General features: G+C 44.5%; 1 protein-coding gene across 4 annotated transcripts in view; it reads left to right on the top strand.

Moving 5' to 3' along the window:
- PRKAR1B (protein kinase cAMP-dependent type I regulatory subunit beta) overlaps positions 1–25,018 on the top strand; it is a 102,006-nt gene that overhangs the window by 43,956 nt on the left and 33,032 nt on the right. For all 4 annotated transcript variants that reach the window (XM_054211859.1, XM_054211856.1, XM_054211857.1 and 1 more), the window contains exons 5-6: positions 16,217–16,278; positions 17,042–17,088. In XM_054211859.1, the coding sequence (XP_054067834.1) occupies positions 16,217–16,278; positions 17,042–17,088 (109 nt within the window). The remainder of the gene's footprint in view (positions 1–16,216; positions 16,279–17,041; positions 17,089–25,018) is intronic.

Raw genomic sequence — 25,018 nt, 5'->3', positions numbered from 1 at the left:
CCTCACAGGGGTAAGTAGTCTGCGAGAAACAAGATCTGCCTGTTCTGGACACGGCTCCTGCTCGAAGGAGACAGCAGTCCTTTGCTGGGCATTTCAAAGCTGTGCTTATTAATTGACTCTATTTCAGCATTATATTTTCCTGAACAGCACTGTCCTGAAATTATCAGTTCGTCTGAAAACTCTTAAATGTGAATTTTTGGCATGTAGTTTGGCTATAAGTTTTATACAGTGGTTCTGTCTGTGGAGAGAACACTTGGCCTGAGATCTCATAGAACCACAGAACGGTGTGGGTTGGAAGGGACCTTATAGACCATCCAGTTCCACCCCCTGCCTGGGGCAGAGACACCTCCCACCAGACCAGGTTGCTCAGAGGATAAAGATAGCTTATCTTTTGCTTGTCCGTTTATTATCTTCCTTCCATGTTCCAATTTTTGTATAGTTGAAAAATCACTTTTCCTTTCGTCTTTGCAAGCTAAGAAATAAATCCTGCTTAAGAGTTCAGCCCTTCTGCGGTTCCTTGAATTACTAAGAACATTAATAAAATTTAACGAAATACAAAGTGTTCATATTAATGAGACTTCAGAGGCTTCTAAAATATTTGGAGCAATAATGTTTCGGGGATTATTTTGGAGTACTCTCTGTAGAGGCCAACTGTGATCTGATCACTGAAACCTGTGGCTCTGCTGTAGCCTTAGGAAACCTGCGTAAAAATAAACCACAGTGTTTTGAGAGACCAAAACTCCATCAGGAAACAAGGGCAGAGCTATACGCCGCCGAACACCAAGGACATAAGAGAGGCCATTAAAACGAATAATATAAATGAGCCTGTGGTGGCTCTAAGGCCTGCGGGGTGATTAATGCCTGTGGTGACAAGTTGGAGGCATAGGAGGAGATTAAAGATGGAGTTAAAGGTAAGAGTGCTAACAGGCATTTTCCTGCCCAGCGCTCCTAATTGCTCTTCCTTCCTGCAGACCCAGTGGCCAGCACTGCCTGTGCAGCACCGCGTTCCTCCCGCAGGCTGGTCGGACTGGGAGATGAATGCAATGGGTTTTTTGAGCGCTTTGTTCTCTTATTCCTTCCCTTTTTTTTCCCTTCCTTTTTTATTTTCTTTCCCCCCCCCCCCCCCCCCCTGTTCTGTCATCCACTGGGTGCATAGGAAAAAAATCAGAAGTCGTGTGGAAGCTGTCCCTGTTGGCTTTAGGCAGCGTCCTGTCTTGGGACATAAGCACATGTTGGTCCAAAGCAGCCTCCAAGTGCCCAAACTGGTGCAGTTTGCAGAGGGGAGGCCACCAGGAGGCTCAAGGAGGGACTGCAGATTTCTCTCACTTGGCTTTCCAAAACAATTGTTCAAAGAACAAGAAAAACCTGGAGCATAAAAAGCACCCAGTCTCCTGAAGCATTAAGGCTCAGTGGTAGTGTATCTACTGCCTTATTTGCAGAAGGTTTTAACACTTGACCTGAAAAGTCAACAAAAGAATCACCATCTCCCATCTTAATAAATTAAGTTCTATCTTCTCTAATCACTTCCTACAAACACACAAAGTCATCTGTTTCCTTTTGGCTTAGATCTTGTATACTGTTTGGAGGAAGAAGGTCTACTTTTGTCAGCACTCCTGTTAAATTTATTTGCTTTTCTAGTTCAAGGAAAAAGTCTATAACTCTGAAAGTCCTCCAATGCTCTTATTTATTTTTTTTTGCTCAGTTTGATTGATACGTCTTTGTTCTGAGCTCATACAAAATTGACCACAACTACAGTAAAAGTGCCTCTTGTTAAAACACTTACCGAATATCCCCGTGTTCCCCTCCTGCGCTTGCCTTGCCTGGGTGGAGACTTGACCTTAGGTGGAGGTGCGTTGAATTCAGAAGTGCTCCGTCAGAAACCTTTCTAGCCGATAAGTCCAGAGCTTGACAATTATTCAGACTCCTTTGCTGTATATAACTCTGCTTCTCACGTTACACGCCTGGGTTCTCAAGGTAAGGTGGAAATAGGGCATCTAATTTACACATTGGGTCCTGACTTCACCGTGTGTCTCCGAAACCTCTCCCCCAGCTCCCCCAGCAAAGGGAGGCACTTGGAGAAGCAGAAATGTCACCCTGAGATATCGTCAGTGCCGATATCTGCAGTATTCAACGCTGGGTCGTAATTGTTCGTTGGTTCTTTCTAGCGAAATTAAGAAAACGTGCTGTAAAAAATGATGTCGGTGGTCATTCTTCCAAATAGTCGGTGTATATATCTGTAGATAGGCTTGTGTCTATGAATGTATCTATACATATATATTTATTTATTTCATGTTTCATAGGCCACCAAGATTTATTGTCCTTGGTAGTAAATATTGACCTTGGATTTATCTCAGTCAATGTTTACCTCTTAGGCCAATAAATCTTGAGGTTCACCTTAACAGAAGTCGATATCTGCTTAGTGTTCAGCTCCATCATTAATATAAATATTTTAGTGACCTTTGCATGTATTAGTCTATTTTTTAAAGTCAGTGTTACAAATCCTGTGGCACATCGGTAGTTTATTTTTCAGATCTGTTTATTCGTTTAAGATTTTTTTTTTAGCAACCTCTGATGTTGAGGTGTTGCAGGAAGGATGCAGTGGGTGTTTTGAGGAGGATCTGCAGAAGGGGAGCGCAGGTCGGTGTTCAGCGGCGAGGGACCCGTCCCGCGGTGCCAGCGCGTAGTTGGGCGGTTCATCCTGCATTTACCTACTAGCAGGGCGTAAGCATCGCTGTGATATTTGGCTCTTTCCTGGTCTTTTTTCAAGACTTCCTTTGTACGAGCAGACCTTTGGGAGATGAAGTGTTTGCTTTTCTGCATCTGTCGCCGAGTTTAGGGTTAGCGGGGACCTTTAGACCACCTGGTCTGACCTTCTTATCTCCTGCCAGCTTTGTCTCCTCTATTTAAGAAACACTTTTTGCCGCCATCCTCCTCCCCTCTCTTTTGACCCTCACCAAGATGAAGTTTCTCTGCAGTGTTCGTATTAAACCTCTCTTTTTAAATGGCATTTTGTTCAGTGTGGTAACGCCTCAGCCTAGATTCCGACTGAAGTGTCCCGAAGTCGGGAGGGTGGCTTTGTGAGTCCCTCCAGGCTGTCCCCCCGCCCCAAGCAAGCACAGATGTGTCCCGTCCCTGCCCCGTACTCAGACACAGCATCGCATCTAAGTGTTATCTCCAGCCCTTCAGTCATGGGTGGGGGCCCTCCTGACGTCCTCCCCTAAAAAGTGAGCTGCGAAGTGGGGTTTAAATGCCTCTGCCCTTCCTTCCCCTCCTCTGGCTGCAGGATCATGGAAAGGAAGTGCATGAGGTGGGTCCGCAGGTTGTGAAACCCTCTCTTTAAAATAAAGCTGCCTGGAGGCCAGATTTTCACGGGATCCAGGACACTTACTTAATTCAGGCGCTGAGCTCAAATTTTGCCGTGTTATTGTTATTCCATTGCAAAGCCTGTATATCATACTCACGATTACAAGCCACTTCACCAGCACAGATAAGAGAGATGTTCTTCATCCCAGAACGTTCTCACTCCAAATCCCCGATTCTGCCGCCCCCTTTTCATTAAATTACTCCTTCTATTTCGAGTGTGAGTGCTGACTGCTCACATGGATAAAAGCTTGCGGGGTTAAACCCTGGGTGAGCCTACAGAAAATGTACTGTGAGCAGGGAGAGTTTTCTATTATTCGTTGTAAAGGTGCTGTCGGCGTAAATGGTTTAAAAACGTTGTGCTAGGGAGAATTCTGATCCCTGTCACATGAAACGGCATAAATGTCAGAGCGGGGATTTGTATGAATATTCCTTGAAGAGAAGCAAAGACAAGGAATTAGTTGTTCTCTTGTCCTATTTCTTCCCCTTAATTGGATTTATTTTTAAGTGGGCTTTAGTATAGAAATTTCTGCTTCAGTTCTTCATTGTATTTTGGAACTTCATATCAACGCAGATAAAGCCTGCTTGCCCTACATTAAAAACGTATTTAAACCGGTGGAGGTGTGTTTCTTAAGCAGAAAAATCTTGTATTTTTTTAACTATTTTTTAAACCTGTCCTAAATGAGTTCTCGGCTTACAGACGGAGCATTTGAAGGTGCCCGTGTCGGAGCAGTTGGCGGCAGCGTTCCCAGGCAGGGCTGGGGTCTGGGAGCAGTTCTGCCTGCTGATACATCAGCCCTTCCGGAGAAGGAGCCGTGAAGAGGTTTTTTTGCAGAGGGATTTGTGCGCTACAGGCCATATCGGAGCTGGTTTGTGCCTGAGACCTGCTAGAGCCAGCACGGCACTTGGCTGGGTTTCGGTGCATGCCTCTAAGTCAGACTGAAGAGCAGCTTACTGTTGTCAGCGTTTGATTCATAGAGTTGTGTAAATGGGCAAAAAATTCCTTTCTGTCATGCCAGAGGCCAAATTAAACAGAAATCTGTGAAGCGGGAGGGTTATTTAGTTGGGAGGAAGCAACATGAGTCGTATGATAATGTACTCCTGCGAGTTTTTTTGCAATTTGTTTCGGGGCTGAGTTTGTCCTGGTTTATTTAATGCCATAAAATACAACTCTTCCTGCTGAGAGATTGCTTAAAAACGATACTGGCGTGAAGGCAGACACGGAGTCAGCAGAGCCAAGCAAAAGGTGTTTGAAGGTTTGGACCGAGAGAGACCACAAACGCCTGCGTTAATGGTGATCCACCAGCCTGCCCGAGGAATTCTTCATGTTCCCTTTCAAGCAGGCATTTCAAAAATGTGGGGCAGATACGCGGGACGGCGTACACAGCCCTGCCTGCCCGCTCCCAGCCCGGCAGGGCTCACGGGAGCCCGGCATAGCTGGGATTTCCAGATTTGCTATCACCGGGGAAAGACAAAAGTAGACCCGTGCGCGTTACACTGCAGAATTTAACATTGAGCACTCTTGATTTTTTAAAAGTTTGCAGCAAAATGCGGGAGAAAGAGCTCAGTGCCGTGTTTGCAAGGCAGGTCTCAAACCAGAGCAAACTGGTAGGGAACTGGTGCTGTGGGGTTGGGAGAAGCAGGTGATGCTGCCAGGAATCCTGCTGGGTGTCTCCAGGATGTCTTTGATGGGCGTTTTAGTGGTTGCTGAAGACTTGGAAAGAAATTACTATGAAAGATGGCACAAAGTAATGTAACCGCGTCCGAATTTATTTATATAGGTATGAAGAAAGTGCCCCGTTAGGTCTCTCCGCATCTATAGATGTAAAGAGCTCTTCATACTTAAAACAGCTCCCTGTCCTTCAGACCCCTGCAAACACAGATCACTTAAGAAAAAATGCATGTATCAGATGATCTGATCGATCTCTTTTTTCTCCTCCTTTGAACTAGCGGAGCTGTAAAAAAGTGGAGCTGCTTAATTGCGATAGTTCACTAAGAAGCTCCCACAAAAGAAGTATTTATTGTCTAGGGAAATTTTATCTCTAGTTCATTTTATTGTAAAAGATTCTATCTCAGAAATGCTGTGAATCACAGATGAAGGGGAGTAACGATAAACTCAGGGAAAACATAAGGAAAACGTGTGGGTGTATGAGTTTGCACATGTCTGTAAGCTATAATAGATATGCAAATAGAAAAGCGAGTGCTTGTGGACATGTGGTTTTGTGTCAGCTATGAATTTTATTCATCAGCTCTTTAACACTAGATTTACACACTTTTAAAAAATAATCCTGACTCATTCTAGGGAACCTTTATCATCTAGTTTATAGCGATTTCATTTACTGATCCAATTATAAACTAAATTGAATCCTATCCACTAACACAGGTTAAAATGTTTTTATTATACGCAGCTGTTTGATATCTCCAGGTGTGGGAGCACACAACAGGGGTGGAAATTAATTAAGCACGATGTGGGAGATGCTCGCGGCCGTATGTTCTGTGCTTGTCAGCCGGAGGAGACGCGTGTCAAACACTGCTTGATGCGTTGCAGCATGTCTTCCTCTGCCTTCCTCTGCCCTCCTCTGCCTTCCTCTGCCCTCCTCTGCCTCCTCTGCCTTCCTCTGCCCTCCTCTGTCTTCTTTCTGTCTTCCTCTGCCTTCCTCTGCCTTCCTCTGCCCTCCTCTGCCTCGCAGCAGGCACGCTGCTGCCTTGGGAGCTCCAGCTCCGCAGAGCCTTGGCTTCCCGCTCTCATCGCTTCCCAGTTTCCCAGGGCACTACACAGTGATACACGTATCACCACAATCGCCCCCGGAGTTCCCTGATGTGCACAACTATTTCACATGAACGCGAGAAAGAAACCCCCTAACTGCATTTATATTGAGCATCGTGTCATTCTTCAGCATCCTTTACCATCTTCAGCGCTCTTGCAGTATCCTGATTTTTATGTTAATAGCTAGGGCCACCAGGCATGGAAGAGAAAAGATTTTAACCTCATACCGGATAATTCTTATCTATTTTTGTGCTGATACAGTTGCCAGGCACAGGTGCTGTCTTGTGGCACTCGAGCCTTTCTTCTAGGTGCAGAAGCTGTAGTCATAAAAATAGTGCGTAGGAGCAGTAAGTATATGATTCGAAGGAACAATCATAATTATCAAATACAATTTAATTTTCCCATATTTATAGAAAATGGTTAGACACGATTCTTGCACTGGGTGCGAAAAACCAGTAAAATAAAAGAAAATAATGAAAATAGATTAATATTGTGTTCATGTCCAAGTTCCACAGTCACAACAGTTTGTTTGTAGACATGCTCTGAATAGGAAATTGGGTGAATTATTAGAATAAAACTTTCTTTGTGAGCAGTTTGCTAACCACAGGGATACAAGAAAACATAAATATATATAATCTCATTTTCATGAAAGAATGTCCTCCATCTTAATCTCAAAGGCAAACCAAAAAATACTATTGCTGGTGTGGGGAAGGTATTTCACTGCATAATGTGAAGAGTAAGGGAATGTACGTGGTATGGTTTTGTTTGTATTTACTTGTGTACAGGTGAAATGCAATTTATTATAGTTCATTATTTAAAATAATGTCCTATATTTCTATATAGGGATATCCCTAAGGATATATGTCCCTATGTCCCTATGTTGAGGGACATCTCCTCCATCATCTGCTCCAAGAGGTCATATAATAGTGCATCTATAACTGCTAACATCTGGAACTATTTAAATCTCAGCACATACTATTATATTTTCAAAGAACTCCAGCCATAGTACCGAGGAAATTGGGCCGCGGTGATTCGCGACCCGTACCAGCGCGACCAGGTACCCAGGGCTCCTTCAGCTGCGTTACCTCATTTCTAAAGTGAAGATGAGGAGCGCGCGGTGACTCTCTGGCTTCATTGGGATAGTCCAGAAGAGGGAGCTTGAAATTAAAGAGTGAAGAGATTTGAAAGTACCAGAAGGAATAAATTGTTCAAATATGGGAACTTTGTTATGGTCACCCTTTATCACTGGTGGAATTTGCTTCATATTAATAACAACAGAGATTTGTTTTGGGGATGATAATTATTCTTGTGGTGGTGTGTTACTGTCCCACCAGAAGCAATTTTCTTTCAGCTATTAAGCTCAAATACTTATTTTTTTCAGCATGGTATTCACCATTGCTATTCCAGAATGTTTGAGAAAATGACAAGTAATTAATTGTGTGGAAAATGTAAATCGTATATACTCATCCTTTGACTTAAAGGGCCATCCTTCTCTTTAGGCAGCTCAAATACACCGGCCTCGTTTCGGCGATGCCAGGGCTGAATTTGGCCCATTTTGCCTGAAGTACGCGCTCGGCAGTGTGCCATCCGCTTCCCCAGTCGCTCCTGCAGTGCCCAAGCATACAAATAATGCCTTCTCTGCAGCTGATAATCATATATTTGCAGCTTTGTCAAAGGAAAAGCTTGCAGCACTGCTGTATCCTTATAGTACGTAACCTCCATCGATGTCTCTGTCTTTACATCAAGTCTGGTTAAGACCGAGCTCCTAATCACTGTCCTGTACTTACTAAAACAGAAGGAAGCCTGTGCAGTCTAACATGTGTATACATATTTTTGTGCATCCTAACAAAGTAGGAAGTGTGTTTTATTGACCCAAGTTTCTGTTTGTTTTTTTTTTTTTCTTGTTTGTTTTTCTTTTGGCATTTAAATTTTTTCCTCATCTTGAATTTTAGTTCCAAGGTCAAAATATCTTGATCTCTGCTCAAAACCAGAAAACAAGCAAACAAATATGATTAAGTTGCATTGAAATATCATTTTCAACAACAATGTCTTATTTTGATTTTAACCTTTTAGTAAGAAGCTTAATTCTGAAATAATTTCATAGTGAAAAGTAGATCCTCTGAAGATATCACAGCAGGACATTTAGATGGGTTTTGAAACTTTAAAAAGCATTTTAAATGGGAAATGACATCAGCCATTTTCCACAAGAATATTCAGCTTATTAAACTGTATTTTCTTTCTGAAGAAGAAACCATGTTACCTAATTTCCACTGCAGCCTCCTGCTGTGCGCAGCCTTTGTTGATGAGCAGAGCTATTGGTGCTGTGAAGTTGTGATACAGCCTCCTTGCGGTTACCCCTGCAGAAGCGCGCAGATATTCCTGCATCGCTCCACAATGAGAGAGCACATTTTCCGTGGATGATGGGTGGGATTTCCTCCAGCTGGCTCCTGACTCATGCTTCCCTGCTGCCCCCGGGGCTGCGGCTGGGCCCAGGACCACCTCAGCTCTCCCACCGGGAGACACTCAGTGCCAAGCCCTGGGCTCCCGGCGTCTGGAAGGGGCTTCCAGACATCCCTGCTCCGACCCCCTGCTCAAAGCAGGTCTGGCCGGAGTTGGCTGCTCTCACCAAGGGCCTTGCCCAGTTGAGTTTTGAAACATTCCCTGGGCCCCTCTTGCAGTGTTTGACCACCCTCATAGTGAAACTTTTTTCCTTGTATCAGGTGGGAATTTCCTCTGTTCCCGTTTGTGCCTGTTGCCTTCACACCCCTCTGTCCTGCAGCTCTGAGTCTGCCTCTGTCTTCTCTGCACCCTCCCATTAATCACTTGTAGACAGCAATAACATCTCCCTCATCTTTTCGTAAGAAGATCTCCCACCCTCTCTCCACCTGCTGTATGTCCCAGGCCTTGGACCGTTTTGGTGGCCACTGTGGACTGGCTCCAGTTTGTCAATGTCTTTCTTGTGTGGGGGAGCCCAAGACTGGACATGGTACTCCAGACTGTCTTACAAGGGCTGAGCAGAGGGAAATAATCAATTCCTTCAACCTGCTGGCTATGCTTTTGTTGATACAGCCCAGTCTGCACTTGTCCTTGAACTACAAACTATGAAAATGTCTGAAACTGGTCTGCAGCGGGAGGCTCTGGAGAGCTGGCCTGTGTTCAGCTGGGTCTGCTGGAAGGGATGCCGTGTGTTAGACACAGCGTGGTATGTGGCATTGTGTAATGTCCTCCTCCACCTCCCAGCAGCCATCGCGTGCCTTGCCACAGGGCTTCTTACGCAAAAAGGCTGATGGGTCTGCAACTGGGACTAGCTGGGTCTTCCCTCAACCCTGTGAAAGGTCCACTAGAGATGATAGTAAGGGATGGACCTAAGTTACATTTCCACCAAGCCCTGTCTCTTGGACAGACGTGGTACAACCAGGGCCGTGGCAGCATGACTTCAATGAAATGGTGCTTCTGAGGGGTGGGCAGGAGGAAGAGGCGAAGGCGAAAGCCTTGGGGAGGGTGTGGGGTTGGACCCTGTCACTCTTGGGCCACAAGGACTGGACCTTTTCAGAGCATCACTTGCTTGTTGCAGTTGGCCATGGCAGATGGTTTTCCAGATGAAGGTCTCGGCACACACTCTTTCTCTTGGAAAACTGCTGTTAACGTGTTGAAGCTGATGTGAACCATTGACACGAAGACGTACAGAGTCTGTAAAATGAATTGAGGCTCTGCTCATAAAGTTTCATTCAGTTCATTTGGTGTAATAAGTCATGAACCTATGAAAGGACTTCATAAAACAGTAAAAATGGAAATACTTCACAGAAATAGAAGACGACAATTTTTTATTTCTTTCTGTTTCACGTGCCTGTTATTTATGTGGACTTGTGACCTAATAAATGTTACGGAATTAGACATGGACTTTAATTTTAACCTACCATTCAGAATGTCTTCTCATGTCTGATTTCAAAGACTTACACGGTCATTACAGTAAAATTAATGTATGTCTTAATTGTCATAATACCTTAAAAATTGGCCGTTATACTGAAGTAATTAAATAATCTCAATTGCTAATAGCTTTGTATGCTGCTGTAATTAATTTGTTGCTGACCTAACAGGAAAAACAAACCAACAGAAGTAGATGGGTGGTGTTTTCGTTAAGGCTTCAGTGCTGACTCTCCCCCTTAGGTACCCGCCTGCGACACCACGTATTTGATTATAGCAGCTGTAAGCTCCGGGCTGTTAGTTTTAAATACCTCTAAAAAGGAATCTTTTATTTTACCTGCGTGCATTGCTTTTATCCTCATTAGTGGGTGAACAACAGTAATTGTTTCTCGGTGGTTTCCGTATTGTGCATCAGCACTGCCATGCAGCGCTCCTGGGAGCGAGCAGTGTGGATGGAAGCCTTACGCTTGCGCGCAGCATGGACCCTCGCCTTTTATTCAGTGGTACAATACTGCATTTATTCCTTCACTACGTAGGTGTTAATTGAAGCCAGTCGGTTTAAATTCTGGGCTCTTCATCCTTACAGAGCAGGAGAAGCGGTCGTTAGAACAATTGCTAGAAAGTTGTTATCTTTTCAGGAAATGAATCAAAAGAAAATATTAGACATGCACCAGAAGAGACACCCCCACCCCCCCAAGTTCAGAAATCTTAAAATAGTACCCAGATATAATTGCTACAGCTAAAGAAAGGCAGAGTCGCTATCAGTGATGTTTACTAAACTTTAAAGGTACGTAAGTCGGGAAGGTTTAAGGCACTGGAACCCTCCTGCTCGGGCAGCCTCCCTGCGAGAAAACCCTGCGTGTCTTCTGCTGGATCTGCCGGAGCAGCTACGTGTCTTTTAAAGCTAATCTCAACAATACAGGGCTCGCTTTGTTTTGCTCGAGAGATAGCAAAAGGAGAGAAACTGTGGGCAGAGCACACACTGAAGGCTTTCTGAGTCTGCCTGCACAACGGAATTGTTCCGATTGAACTCTGACAAATTATAACCTGCAGGTATAACGAGGATTTTCCATTTTTGCCTAACACATATACATTTTGTCTCTTCCATTTTTTCCTCTCCTGCAATGCATTCAGCACAGCAAGGGCTGGAAAGAAATCTGATTGTGAAACTGATAAATTGTCTTACATAGTTTCCCTATTTTGGCCATTGCCATGGTCTGGTTCTGAAAGTGCTTGGAATCCTCCTTCTCTCGCTTTGTTTTAACAAGCTTCTTCCCGGTTGCCCATTCCCAGTGCTACATTACCTACAGCACACATTATTTTTTTTTGTCTATCTCATCTTCTACGTTGACTCCAACCAGCCGCGGTGTAAAAGCAGATGAGATGATTTATTTTTATCACTCCCTTTTTCTCGTGAGAAAGAGGAGCCCTGGGCCCTGCCCTCTCTACTGCCTTCCTCTTTGCACAGTCGTTTGCGTCTTGGCAAATGGGGTCAACAAAATGCTACTGAATTCAATCAGCGAAGTGTTTCGTCATATTTGTTTTGCAGTCACTGTGACAGACTCTGCTGGTGTGAGCAGCTGCGGTCTCATTGATTCGAGTGAAGTTTTCCTTCTTTGCGTGAAAAGGGACCTGGCTGGTCCTGGGGAGGTGGCCAGGAGTCCTCGCCGAGGGCAGGGGACCAGCCCCGGAGGTTCCAGGTCTCGTCTCTGGTTTGCAGTTCTCCTGTACGCTCGTGGAAGAAACTTCATGTGTTAAAACTTGCTGCAAGCCTTCAATATCTTTGACCTTTTTAAAAAAAAGTCTTTTAAATTTTGATATTCCCTAAGAAGACAGATGGTATTTTTTGATTGAATAGATAGAGATTTCGTGTCTAAACGCATTTCTTGGTTTCACTTTGTTGGACTAGTTAACGGCTCGCTCTGTGTTCTGTGCCGCTCACAACCTTTTCTTGTAATTTGTTTTTGAATGATGCTAGCAAAAAGCTACAAGGAATTAAATGTGCAGAAATCCCCCTGGAAAACGTTAGTGATGTCCTGCTGAGTGTCTCCCTTTGGATTCAAAGATGGATATTCAGGTACGGACAGTCCCAACACTTCCAAGCTGAAAATTGCCCTTGATACCTTCTGATTGGAACAAAGGGTTGACTCAGGTGCCCTGGGTAATCAGCTAGAGATCCAGATCCTCTGGAAGCAGGCAGGGAAGCAGTGAAAAAACCACAAAGCCTGTCAAGAGCTTTGGCTCTGGAGAAGGTGGGGAGGAGCCCTCCGAGCGCTGGTGCTGCCGGGGTGTGCTGGGAGCAGCACATCTCTCGTGGGCACAGCCTCACGAAACAACAGCGGAGATACCAGAGCTGGGGCTCTGGAGTCTTCTTCCATCACCTGAATCATCTGGAAACGGGGCAAACGATGCATTCTCAACAAAATAAGGAAATCCCTCCGAGCGGTTCTCGTTTACAGCAGAATCATAAAAGTCCTGGCGGGCGCAGGGCGGAAGACAGAGGCTGCTGTGTTCCCGCGGCTCGGCTCAGGGGGAAGATGAAATCATGGTAGTTCAGCGTTGGGTGAAGACTTAACTACTGATTTTCTGGCTTTTTGTTTACACTGGAATGAAAGCTGCTTGTGCTTGAAAAAAAATTTTGGTTATTAGGAATCTGTATGTGTGTGTCTGGCCCTAATTATTTAACAAAACCTTCAAACCCAAGAAATACAACGACCTACTTTTGCAAAGCTGTAGAAGGTGGCAACAGTCTTTGCTGGATGGTGAGATGGTTGCGGCACTGCATTTGTAAAGGGTTTTTTTTACTTTAATGATCAGAGGGTCATTTTGAATGGCTTAAAACCAGGTGCATGGTACAGGAAAAAAACAACGGGTCATATTTTTGGCCCTGGCCTTATTATTTATGCCTTTAGCGAGTGCCACTTCTTAACTCATTCAGTATTTAAAGATTTACTTGTTTTCTCTACAGAAAGACCCAGGACACGTGGCTGAAACTGCATATGGAGCATCGGGCGTTTACTGGGGAGGTGGAAAATATCTCTCCTTATTGTAGATTCAGATTTTGGCTTGGGTCAGGAGCAAACTTTTCAAATTTTCGAAGTATTTTGGCATGTTGTTCCTTGGGACATTTGTGTGTTTATTTCAGACATTGCGAATAAAGACAGTGATAAATTTTTCAAAACAGATTCTACACTTTGTCTGAATTAAATCAGAAGCCATATTTCATACAGGGACCTTAAGCATTTGGTACTTTAGGAGATGATAATTCCCAGAAGGGTGGCTTGCTTCGGTGGTACTCTGGATGTCCCAGTTTTTGGCTGCCAGACTTGTAGGCTGAGAAGCTTTGAGGCTGCCTGCTGATCCGTACCATCTCAGAGCTGTCGATTTAATGAATCGCAAATTGAGCATCCAAAAGCAGAAACACCCCGACTCATTAATCACTGTGAGAAATCTTGGCCTAACCGTATCAATTAACAACAATAGTTCCTAGTAGAAGAGAAACATGACGAAGTGTTTCCAGTGACAGTCATGATATTATTGGTCCCTTACATTTATTTATCAAAGATATGCCCTTGTTTCTCTTTGGAGGTGTAAATCAACAGCGCCGTGACTTCGGGTCCCTTGTGGGTCTGTGTGTTCATATGTATTTTAGACTAATGTTTGATGACATGTCCTTCAAAGGTCTCTTTAAAAATCCAAGTCTTAGTCTAATAAGATTAAGACTTTGCTGAAACACATCATATATGGGATGCTAGAATATTTACACTAATATTCTGCTCCACTGCTACACAGCAGAATATTAGTGTAAACCCGCTGTTGCTGCTAATAGGCTTTGGGCTCATTACACCCTCAGCTGGAAGTTTTAGTCTGAGAGTTTTAAAGCAGGTTTTTTTGGTAAAACTAAAAAGTGTTGTAGCAGTGAAATGTGGAACATTTTGCAGAAGGGTGCAGTGCTATACATAATTTATTGGGCACTGTTTGTACAGTCAATTGTTAAGTTATAAATAAAATACAGCCTTAAAACAAAGATGAAAAGGTGAAACAGTGGGTAGGTATTTCCTCTGTATTTCTACTAAAAAAAAAGAAAAAGGTTTCCAAGTTTGTTCAAACAGTCACGTTTTGGTTTGGTTATTGATATTCACAGCGTTGTGCCTGTTTTTGGATGTATCGCCTTGAAGACTTTCTTCTCGGCTAGGCAGAGGGCCTGTTCCTCCCCTGCATCTCCTGCAGGCTCCGGGCTGCTCCTGGGGCTCGGCGAGGGAAGCCCCAGGGAGGCAGATGGGCCTCCTCACACTGAACTTCCAGGTCCCAGAGCTACTGAAGGACAGCTTGACTTGCCTCATCGACATGAGGTGCCCTTGGGGCTGTTCCAGTTTGGCAGCGGTAGTTCCTCCATCCCATCAGAGCCTCAGCTCCCGTTTCTTTAGCTGGAGGACACCAGGGGCTGGCACTGGGACCAGCTCCGCAGCCGGCACCAGACCCATGCCTTCTGCCAACACAGAAGTCCCTTGAACTGGAGAAACGCTGAATCCATTGAAGATCATTAAAAATGAGTTTGGTGGATTTAAGAATACAGGCCGTATACTTTTCAGAATAATTTATTGCATGTCTCTGCATTGGTGCTCAGAATTAGGTGAGAAAGAGGTTTCTCCGCAGAGCCTCTGAGCAGGCTTTTTGTCCATGCTGGAGGTGTTTGTCTGCGGTGGGAGCTGATGAAACAACGGGGGTAAAATATATCATTTCACTGTAGATCATGGGCTGAGCATCCCTTGCAGGTACTGCAGAGCAGCAGGAGGTGCCGGGTTTGAAACCTCCCAGTTCTCCTACAAGTGGTGCTGACGCAGAGGTGCCATACCGAGCAAAACGTTCTGGCTGCTGAAGAGGAAAGAGATGACCAATTTGAACTTAGGAGTGAAACATTTCCTAGAACTGAGCCTGAATAAATTCTGGAACAGCTGAACAGGAAATAAGCTAATAATGGGATTTTACAATATGCATTTCCCATATAAGGCGCTGAAATGTAGCACGGGTTTGTTTGCTGATCTTCTGGCTATTTTGGTGAAAATTTTAGGTTTCTTCACTGTTTGCGCTCTGTTTCGATTGGGAGGACTTTGCTCCATTCCGGGGTGCAGCGTTCCATCTCGCCGCTGCCATGGGTGGTCCCTGGGCGGACCATTCGTAGAGCAGAGCAGGGAAGAGACTAGTGAACAATTCCTCCTGGCCGCCTTTTGTTTGTGCCGGGGAGCTGTTTCCTTTAGCCCTCGAGACTGATGCATAGGAAGGGGAAGAGAGGTGGGGAGCGCCCGTCTCGGTGCGGTTCGTGCTTCTGAAAATAAGTCCCCCCAAATCTGCCGTGGGGAAAGGAAGCCCTGGCTCCGCGGAGCCTGCCGGCTCCCTCAATAAACAAAGGACTGGCTTTGGGCAGGTTGCCCACAGTGGTGGTGCCGGGTGCGTTCCCGTCCTTGCCGCTCTGCCTGGCCTTTTAAGGATATGTGACAGTAAGCTGGAGACCACGGTAAGGTGTGTATTCAGCAGTGATTAACGAGCACAGGGCTCTTCCGCAGCTTCGGTGTTTCTGTAGCATCGGTCAGATTCCCTTCTCAGGAGGAACTCGCTCGGATTTGCAGAGTTTGGCCTCTTCTACAAGTGAGCGCAGTCTCTCGCCAGCTCCTACGCTGCTTTCGTTTAGAGCCATCTACCTTTCCAAACGTGCTCCCTATTGTGGAACAGGTTTTACTTGTAAATGTGAGGCCAGATGTTCGGAAGAGGAGAGCTCCCGTTTCGGCATCTAGCAATTACTGCCCTGACACATACCGATCGCAGCTGAAAAGCTGAAATCTGTCTGCTTAGACAATAAAATGCTCAAGCTGGCTGGTTTGTGCCGTGCTATAAGAAGCAGCCTCTATATGCATATAATTCAGGAGTTCTTTCAAAATAGCAAGCACTGAATCACGGTCTCACTTGGTTTTAAACCACAGCTTGTGCCAAACTAGTTGCGTTGAGTTCTTGCCAAGCAGGGGCTCACTTTCCAGTTACAACTAACATTTTCCTTTTCTTTTTCTGCAAAATCTGTTAATGAAAGCTAAATGAAACAATGAAGGTAGGTCTGCTGGCTAGATAAGAAATAGGTCCGATTCGTGAACGAATGTTTCTTTTCTTTTCCAGTGACATATTCGATGCCATGTTCCCCGTCACACACATCGCTGGAGAAACAGTCATACAACAGGGTAATTCTTCCCCTCGGTTTTTCCCTCGTATGTTTGCTGAGATTGTACAGTTTGCAGCTCTCTGTCTGCGAGATGTGAATTCTTCCCTCTTTGCTTAACAGGAAGAATAACCGTATTCCAAAAGCTTCCAAGTGTGCAGCTCTATCATAAGTTCACGGATGCGGGTGTTTCACTACGTGTGCGGGGATCTCCTACAAAACCGCTCTGGCAGATCCCCGGGGCTCCAAAGGGCTACAGTTAAATGTAGAAAAACAGCGCTTCAAATTAAAATGCTCATTCCTTACCTGAAGATAGTCGGGAAGTAAAGCACCGCTCCGAATGCGTAAGGGTGGCACAGCCTGGCTGAGAGTAATTAGAGATGGAAAATATTTTTATGGTTGTTGGGAATATTCAACACCTCATTGTGCTGTATCGTCCTTATCGCACTTGGCAACTTCCCTGCGTGCCTGCAGCGCGCTGGGGAGGACTGCGGTACCCTCGGGCTACATTAAAGCCTCTTGTGTGCTCACGCTGAATGAAGTGTTGACTCAATTAAAAGAGATAAATTAATGCAATTGAAAGATATTAATAGGAAGAAGTCATAGCGATATTTTGATTTATGAAGGCAAATAGGCAAGGCCGTGTCAGAAAAATGAATCTCTGCCTAGGTAATCTGGAGTACAAACCTGTGCAAATATGTACAGGATTAAATGTGGAGAGAGGAAGTTATTGAATCGTTTATCAGACCTTCAGGAAACAATCGCCTTTTGTATTTTGCTTCCAGGTGATGAAGGAGACAACTTCTATGTGATAGACCAAGGCGAGGTGGATGTGAGTACACTCTTACAGTATAATATTTATTTTGAAGCTACGTAATAAAATCGTATGCTCTGGCACACAGCTCGATCCAGCCATGTGCTGGGCTTCTGTCTCCTTGGAATAGATTTCACGGGACTGGTCTCATTACTTTGCTTTTGTTGTCTTAAATCATTTGTGCATAATTTTCTAATTGGCATGTTTTACCTCCTAGCTTATTTGTCCCTTCCAAGCAGGGAAATACGGTATCAAACCCGAGCAAATGCCATGATCTTCCCAACCCTCAGCACAGGCGGAGGTGCGCAGTCTCTGGCAGAGCAGGCCACCGTGCTGGAATGCACCCCGGGGCTCACAGCAACCATAAGGAAAATATTTTCTTTAATCAGTTAGCTTAGCTCATGTGTTGGGGTTTTTTCCCCCCCCCCACCAAATTGAGATACAGCCTGAGGCAGCGAGTTTCATCTCAGAAACCTTAATTTGCTTTTAAAATTAGGTCCAAATATATGAACAATGCAGCATATTAATAAAGCAAGGATTATTGTAAGTGTAAAGTGATCTGTTAGACCACAAAATGTTTACAGGAGTATGCGGCGGTTTCATCAGCAAGTCTTTGAAAAGAAGCTTCTTTCTGAACCTGCCTCCGAAATCATAATCTATTCACCTCTTATCATTTTTATCCTGTATGAAACTCGTCCTTTTGCAGTTTTGCTACAAGTTCCTCATTTGACTGAATTTCCTGCACACACCTGACGTACCCACAGTTGTCGGATGGGACAGGCTCGCTCATCAGCAACGTTGCTCTTCGGATGCCCAGATCAGTTTTGTTTGGCCTATTTAAAGAAGAAAGTGATTTATTTTAAATCTGGGCAGGAGGCATACGGTTATTTTAGTGAAAGTTATTTTTTTTAGCAGTCTGTTTGTGCCCGGAGACCATCTAATTGGTATTGTTGGGAATTGAGAAACCTCACACGCTGCCTCTGCCTCTGGAAGCGGCTCCTCAGGAAATCCGTCTGAGTCACTGTTCCTATCAGGCAAACCTCTCAGTAGCAAACAGTGCCACATCCACAGGGCCGCGAAAGAAAAGAGCAATATTTATAGAACAGTGCTAAAATTTAGTTCTAAAATAATTGGTTAGGGCCCGATACCGAGCTTAATGAGTTCACTGGCTTTGAATCAGACCCACAAACATACGCAAATGCTCACATTGAAGTTATAGATTAATCCTCTTTAAAAATAATTTGTCCTCCCTCAAAACCTTTAGGAAAGCTTCCTTCAGCGTTTGGCTCAGGGATGGTGGGGGACCGAATGTCATGAGAAAACAGTCTGCAAAACCATTGCAATTAATTGCAAAAAAGAGAATCTTCCATATGCACATATTGGTCTTACAAAGCAGTGACAAAACGGGGAAGAGAAATGCCCAGGGCCCGGCCAGCTGGGCGTCTGCTGGTAAATAAAAGTGTGCTGTGTGGATTGTGTGTAACTGGTGGTTGCCACTGATGGCCGAGGTGGCCATGGCTCTGCAGATGCCAAGGAGGACTTGTTTCGAGCACCAGTTGCTGTATTCTCTGTCGGGTAAGATGGCATCTTAGCTCCCTTCCCGGGTATATCGTGGCATCTACTCAGGAACACATTTACTGCATCGTGTTCCTTGCACATCAGAGGTTCTCCTTGGGTTTTTTTATGGAAAGTTGAAATTCTTTCATCTTGACCACAAGTAGCCCAAGAAGACACAAGAGTGCAGATCATTTTGCATTGATGGTTTCTTGAGTTCAATAAAGTCTTACGCAGAGTAAACTTATATTTCTCAGGACATTTCAAGGGCCTTTGAGATTTCTGAGGTAGGATTTGGGATAAAATCTGAAAAACTACCACGGTGACTAACTGTGGCCTCCCAGTGCCCCTGCAGTGCAGTTACACATAGGCTCTTAAGCTGCATTTTATTTTTTAAGGTGTTTTTGAAAATTTTATCCCAGATCCCTGATTTGAGAAGCTACGTGAGCCCTGCTGGGCCTTTAAGAACGTGAGCAATCCAGTGGGACTCCCTGTTTTGCTAACCAAAGAGCACAGCGGTGCACAGCTTTGTTTTGCGCTCTTAGAGTTGAAGGCAGGAGTTTTCTTTGTATTCCGAGTAGTTTGCAGCCTTCCAGTCACTTAGGTATGATAGAGGTTATAAATTCTTCGTGCCTTGTCTGTGAGACTTGCAACAGCAGATTTTCTAAGCAATAAATGAAATAACTGGGTTTCTTTAAGCAGGTGGCAACTTCGCTTTGACAAACATTTTCAATCCCTGCTCCCCTAATTGCCAGAATCAGCCTCTCTCTGCCAGGGCAGATCAAAACGGACAATCCACGATAACATCATCCTGACACTTCTCAGGCTCAAGCAGGGACAGTTTTCTGACATGAGCTGTGGGACAAACCCATCCGAACAAGTATTAAGAGATGTCATTTGGCCTGAGCTGCTTCCAGGAGCAGCCGAAGCTCCTGACCCCTCTCAGTCTTGCAAAACTCTTCGGTGACAAACTCCCCCTTCAGCATCCCCTTCCCTCACCCTGCTGCTCCTCACCCCTGCTCTCCCCGGCTCCCGGCCGGGTGCTCTCTCCTTCCTAAGCCCCTCCTGTACCTTGAGCCAAAACACACACTGGATTTCTTTGCGAGACGCTGTGGAAAGCACAAGAAACCTTCGCTCATCCGGGAGCAAGTTGCAACTGCACCCCGGTAGCTGCCTGGGGTGAGTGCCTTTGCTGGGGAGCTGCAGGGAGACGAGCCTGTCCCCCCCCGGAACGAAGCCTGTACCGGGGCAGTTCGTGCGGAGTAACTCGCCCCGCTGTGAGGCAGCAGCTCCCACCCCCATGGCTGTGCGCCCTCCCACCCTACGTGGTGCTCCCCAGAAGAGTTCTCCCACTTTCTGGGCAGCGGTGCTAAAATCCTTGTTGTCTGAAGAAAGTCCAGACCGCTCGTAAGCGAGCTGCTGTTCATTTAAGCCTTGCCAGATACGTTTTTTGGCACGCTTCCACCCTTCTCCAAGAAAAAAAGTGACTTGGAGAGTAGACAATTGACCCCGAGACTTAAAGCCTGAAGGCATTTTCTGCCTAGTTGAGCTGGCGTTGGCATATGCACGGCGGCTTTTAACCCCTGGCCGGGCTCTCTGCCTGCATCGTGTCCCCAGTGGGCACAGGAGTGGCGGGCGTAACCAGGACTGATGGATTCAATAAGCAGTTTACTTCAAGAACATAATGACTGATAAGCACCCAGGTTTTCCGTACACGTGCAAAGATACATGTAAAGGAGGTTACAATTGCCATCATAAAATTCCCATCTCCTGGAAGAAAGTCATGGCAAAACTGGAAAATAAAGTAGTCTATCCACCAAACAACTAAAACCAAACAGAAACCACCGACAAAGCTAGAATAACAAAATTGCTGTGTGGTGTTTTGAGTTTAAAAAAATGCAACATTTAAAAGTAATTTGCTGTTGGAGTTTTGCCATAGGCACCCAAAAGAGTAAGAGCGTTCCAGTATTTTCCCTTAAAAATAATCTGAGTCAAATAAGAGCTACAACAAAATACTTTTAAATATAATAACACTTTATCCTCAACTCTCAGATATTCTTAGGGTATAAACAAGCCTCGTTAACATAAAGTATCTTTACCTTTCCGATGTATTACTATGGGCAGCCAAGGAAGACTGAGTAGCCTTCCGTTGGCACCACGCTCAGCAGGGACTGTGGGCTGAGGGAGAAGGGCACAAATTTTCACATGGAAAAAGAAAGGTTTATAGAAATCAAGAAAAGGTAGGTCTTGGAGGCGCTGGGGTTTTCCTCTCATATTCTGTATGCTACAAACCAGGAATACTCTGCCCACAGCTGGCGTTGAGTGGGAAAGGCCATTACAGCATTGTCGGTCACGGTCGTCCTCTGTAGCGCATCGGGGCTGAGGAGAATCGGTAACTCCTGACCCGGCCCTGCAGGTGGGTGAAGTTTATACCAGGTGGAGGGTGGCATGAGGTTTGGAGTCTTCCAAGTCAATTGTCTACTGGCAGCTTTTCTGCTCAGGCGAATCTGAACGTGTGCCAAAAAGTAGCCGGCAGAGCTTAAATTATGGTTTCCAGTAAAGATGTTGAAAGTACCTGCTAAAGTATGTGTCTTGCAAAAATCTCTAAGCCATATTTCTAAATATAAAAATGACTTCCTGTTTACTATTTTAATCTTACAACCCCACATTTTTTACTTTAAAAAGCACCGTCGACTACCCTTTTAAAACAGATGTATTTTTTTAGACCCAACAACTTCCCATTCTATTTAATGTCACAGCAACTTTCTCGACAGTCATTCTCAGGTTTTCTTCTTGTAAAACAACATCAGCTGAGCTATAGTATGGTGAAACTCGAAAACTTTTCAGTATTTTTTCTTAAATAGGTTCTGTATTTTCTGTATAAATCTATGTGTTGAGCTATATGTGAATATAGTGGACAATAGATAAGATTAGCTTTTGATTTTAGGTCAAATCTTCTTGAAGCCCTTATTCATACGTACAAACTGTCTAATTTGTATATACAAAGATGAAAATTACGTGGTGGTTTATGTGAGAATGCTGTTGGATTTTAAAACTAGTCATATTTTATGGTTAGATTCCATAGATTGCTTTTGGTTTGAATTCTTCCATCATTAATGATCTTTCTAATTTCAGAAGGATGCTTTTTGATATTTGAAACAGAACATTTTAAAGTTTGGAGGTTTTCAGCTTGAATTTTTAAGGATTCTCAAGGCAGTCTCCAAGTTTGTATATTTATATTTAAGAAAAGCAAACTTATACTACAAATAAAGCACTGGCTTTTTTTGAGAAAACTACCCGCATATAAATACCCTTCATGTCTAAGGCTCGCTTATTTTTCCAAGAATAAATAAACCTCATCTTCATGTTTGGGTAACAAATATTAAGGCTTGACAAGACACAAAGCACAAATTATTACAAACAGATCTGAGGGAGGGGATTTAAGATCTAAAAGTTGCAGTGCCTGGAACAAATTAGATTGTCCACATAGATCACAAAGTGGCAGCAAAGAAAAATGCTAAAAGTTAACTTGAAATCGGCAATAAAAAATTAAAGTAAAGGTAAATTCACGGCAGTGAAGCTCAGAGATAGGTGTTCTTATCCATATTCAGAGTAAAACTCTGTATTGCTGCTCCTGGTGAGGTTACTTTCTGCTTCTCTAGACAACACGAAATGAGTGAGGCCAAGGTGCTCTTGCTTTGAGCATGTGTGACTGACGGCGTTCTCTCTCGCAGTGAGCGCCTATGTACATCACAGCCCACGAAGAGAGGAACTGCTGATGTTCGCAGGAGATTTTTCCCATTTGCCTCCTAAAAAAAAATGAAATGAACCAAGTTTGGTGATTTTCAACCCCTCAAAAGTTGCAGTGCTCATACTACGTGATGGAAAACAATAGCAATGTAAAGTACTTTTGGTCTGTGGAAGGAGGGTGGTCCTGATGGCGTGGTCATCTTTGGGCATCTGCAGTTCTACATCCTCTTCAGCTGCATGAAAGAAGAAGGTTCCAGCTATTACGGAGCTGGGATCAGCAGGTCAAGTAACGATTAGGAAGGATTCACTTATGTACTTGCCACTTTGGTGAGAGTTCATAAATGCCTAAAACTGCCTGAGCCAAAACCTCAGCCCAGCATTTTTTAGGATAAAGAGGGAGATCATCTGAGCTGCTGCCATGTAACACTGGCTTTCATAAGCTGTTCTCAGCCTAAAATAGTTTTACTTCCCACACCTTACAAACAGAGCTACTTTCCTTTCTACTTCTTTTTTTTAAAATGTATTTTAAAGGGATCCATGGTGGAGCTGAACTCTCTGTTAAAGGGCAGAATGGCTTTGTAATGTGCCGTCAAGGCACCTGAGCTTCATCATGGAGACAACAGTTGACGATTGACTCAGCCCTTTGCAGAGAAGGAAGTGCAGTGGGTTTCCCCCCAGAAGACAACAGTTATTCTCGAGCTGTTTTCTCTTTTGGAGGTTGGTATTGGAAATGGCACTTTTACTGGGGGAGTGAATGCTGGGCCCAAAGACGGTCAGATCAGTGATCTGGTTTCACTTCAGAGCACCTTCAGCCTGACACCCTTCGGGTGGAGGAATGGCCTTTTGCATGAACTCTTCACAGGCGAGATGTCAAATGTGACTTGGGGACTCTTGTCAAGCGAGACAGCAAAATTAAAGAAGTCTTGGGGCAGTTTAGCAGTAACTAAAGAGTAGTAGCAGTAACTCTAAAGAGTAACCTCTTTAGAACAACCATGCAACAGAAGATGCCCATCCTTCACTTGCTCTGCCTTGAGGTTCACCAGCGTAATTCCCCTCTCCGGGCTGCAGTCACATCACGTGTACTGCTCTATCAAGAACCATCACATACGGCGTAAAAAAATACGTGTGGGAATGAGTTTATTTCCCACTTGCAATTCAGACCCTTCTGCAATAACAAAACCTGCGCTTTTCAGCAAACCTCATGTATTTTTGACATGCTGAAAAAGAGTCAAGGATGCAATGTCAGTTGACGTTCAGGATGTGGTCCAAAACTTATTGGAATTATTGGATTTTTCCCATCGTCCAAGACTTTTTACTGAATTACTGCAGCAAACCCTGGTCCATCCAGTGGTTCCCACAGAAAGGGGGGATTCCTGCATTCAAATCCTCATCTCAATAATTTTGCAATGGATTCATTGAGTTTAAAAATTTTTGTGCATTCTCATTATGTCACAAGGCTTTCAGAATCCTAATTTTATTCATCCGTTTCTGCTGCTTGTCCCACAAAAAAAGATCCAGGAGCCACAGTATTACCTGCTTGTTTCACCAGGAAAGTGCTTGGGTTTGCCTGGCTTTCTAAAAACTTTTTTTTTTGGCTTTCATTTTTTTCATCATGAGGAAAATCAAAAGTAGCTTCAGTGTTCTGTCAGATTTTCTTTCTGCAGCAAGCATAAAAGTTTGAAGGGTGTTGTTATCCTCTGGCGTGATGTTCTACGTGACGTTCATTCTGTCAGGGTGAGAAATGAAGCTGTAGCTTTTGTGGCTTGAGCTCTTTCTTGGCAGTCGGCTACCACCTGCCTCTTTGGGATTATTTTTACCCTTTATTTCATCCCCTTGATGCTGAGATGCTCCAGGGACACCCAGAGCCCCGGCATGGCCGGGAGCTCAGCAGCGATGCTGATGCTGCTCCTTTTCGGCTGCTCCCAGGAGATCTCTGCCCCAGCAGAACCCGTCCATGGCCGCGTCCATCTCCCGCTGAACCGGTGTTTCACTGGCCTCAGCAGGAGCTGGGTCAGATCACAGTTGAATATTGGGCAGATAATTTGGGATTGATTCCAGCTGTAGTTTGTAATACGCCTTTTCATCATAAAATGAAGATAGAATTCAAGTTAATACTGACAGTTTGTTGAATTTTGATCCCAGTTCATTTATTTTGGTCACCGTCTTTTCTCATGCCCAGCTTGAACAGCTCTAATTCATATATTTTTTAGAAACTGCTGGTCTGTTACTCAGTATTTCGTAGTAGATTATGGTCTTTTCCTTTGCCATAGATTCCTGCTTAAGATGAGAATACCTGCTTATTTTCTTCGTATAATTTTTCTTCACAGAGCTTGCAAACAACTGAAATTCATTCTGGTTGGTTTCTGGTGTTACTGGTCTGTTCACAGAATGAAAAGGGTTTATTGTGCAGGTCGGTAGCGGCAGGGCTACACACGAGCTGCAGAACGCGCAGTCCGTACTGGTCCGTGGACACGGTGCTGCGTCCCAGGGGCTGCATTGTCCCGGCACAGCCAGGAATGGCAGCCCGGCGGGAAGCGCCTGCCTGGGTCCCCCTGTCTCCAGTGCAGGGTCTTCTACACAGCACTTGGGCGCAGGAATTCTTCTCAAATTAGATGTCATCCAGGAAAAATACCGTGGTAGTGGT

This window comes from Rissa tridactyla, chromosome 8 (genome assembly GCF_028500815.1).
Source record: "Rissa tridactyla isolate bRisTri1 chromosome 8, bRisTri1.patW.cur.20221130, whole genome shotgun sequence".
NCBI lineage: Eukaryota > Metazoa > Chordata > Aves > Charadriiformes > Laridae > Rissa > Rissa tridactyla.
Note: the sequence above shows the minus strand (reverse complement) of the source record. Positions and strands in the feature narration are given on the sequence as shown.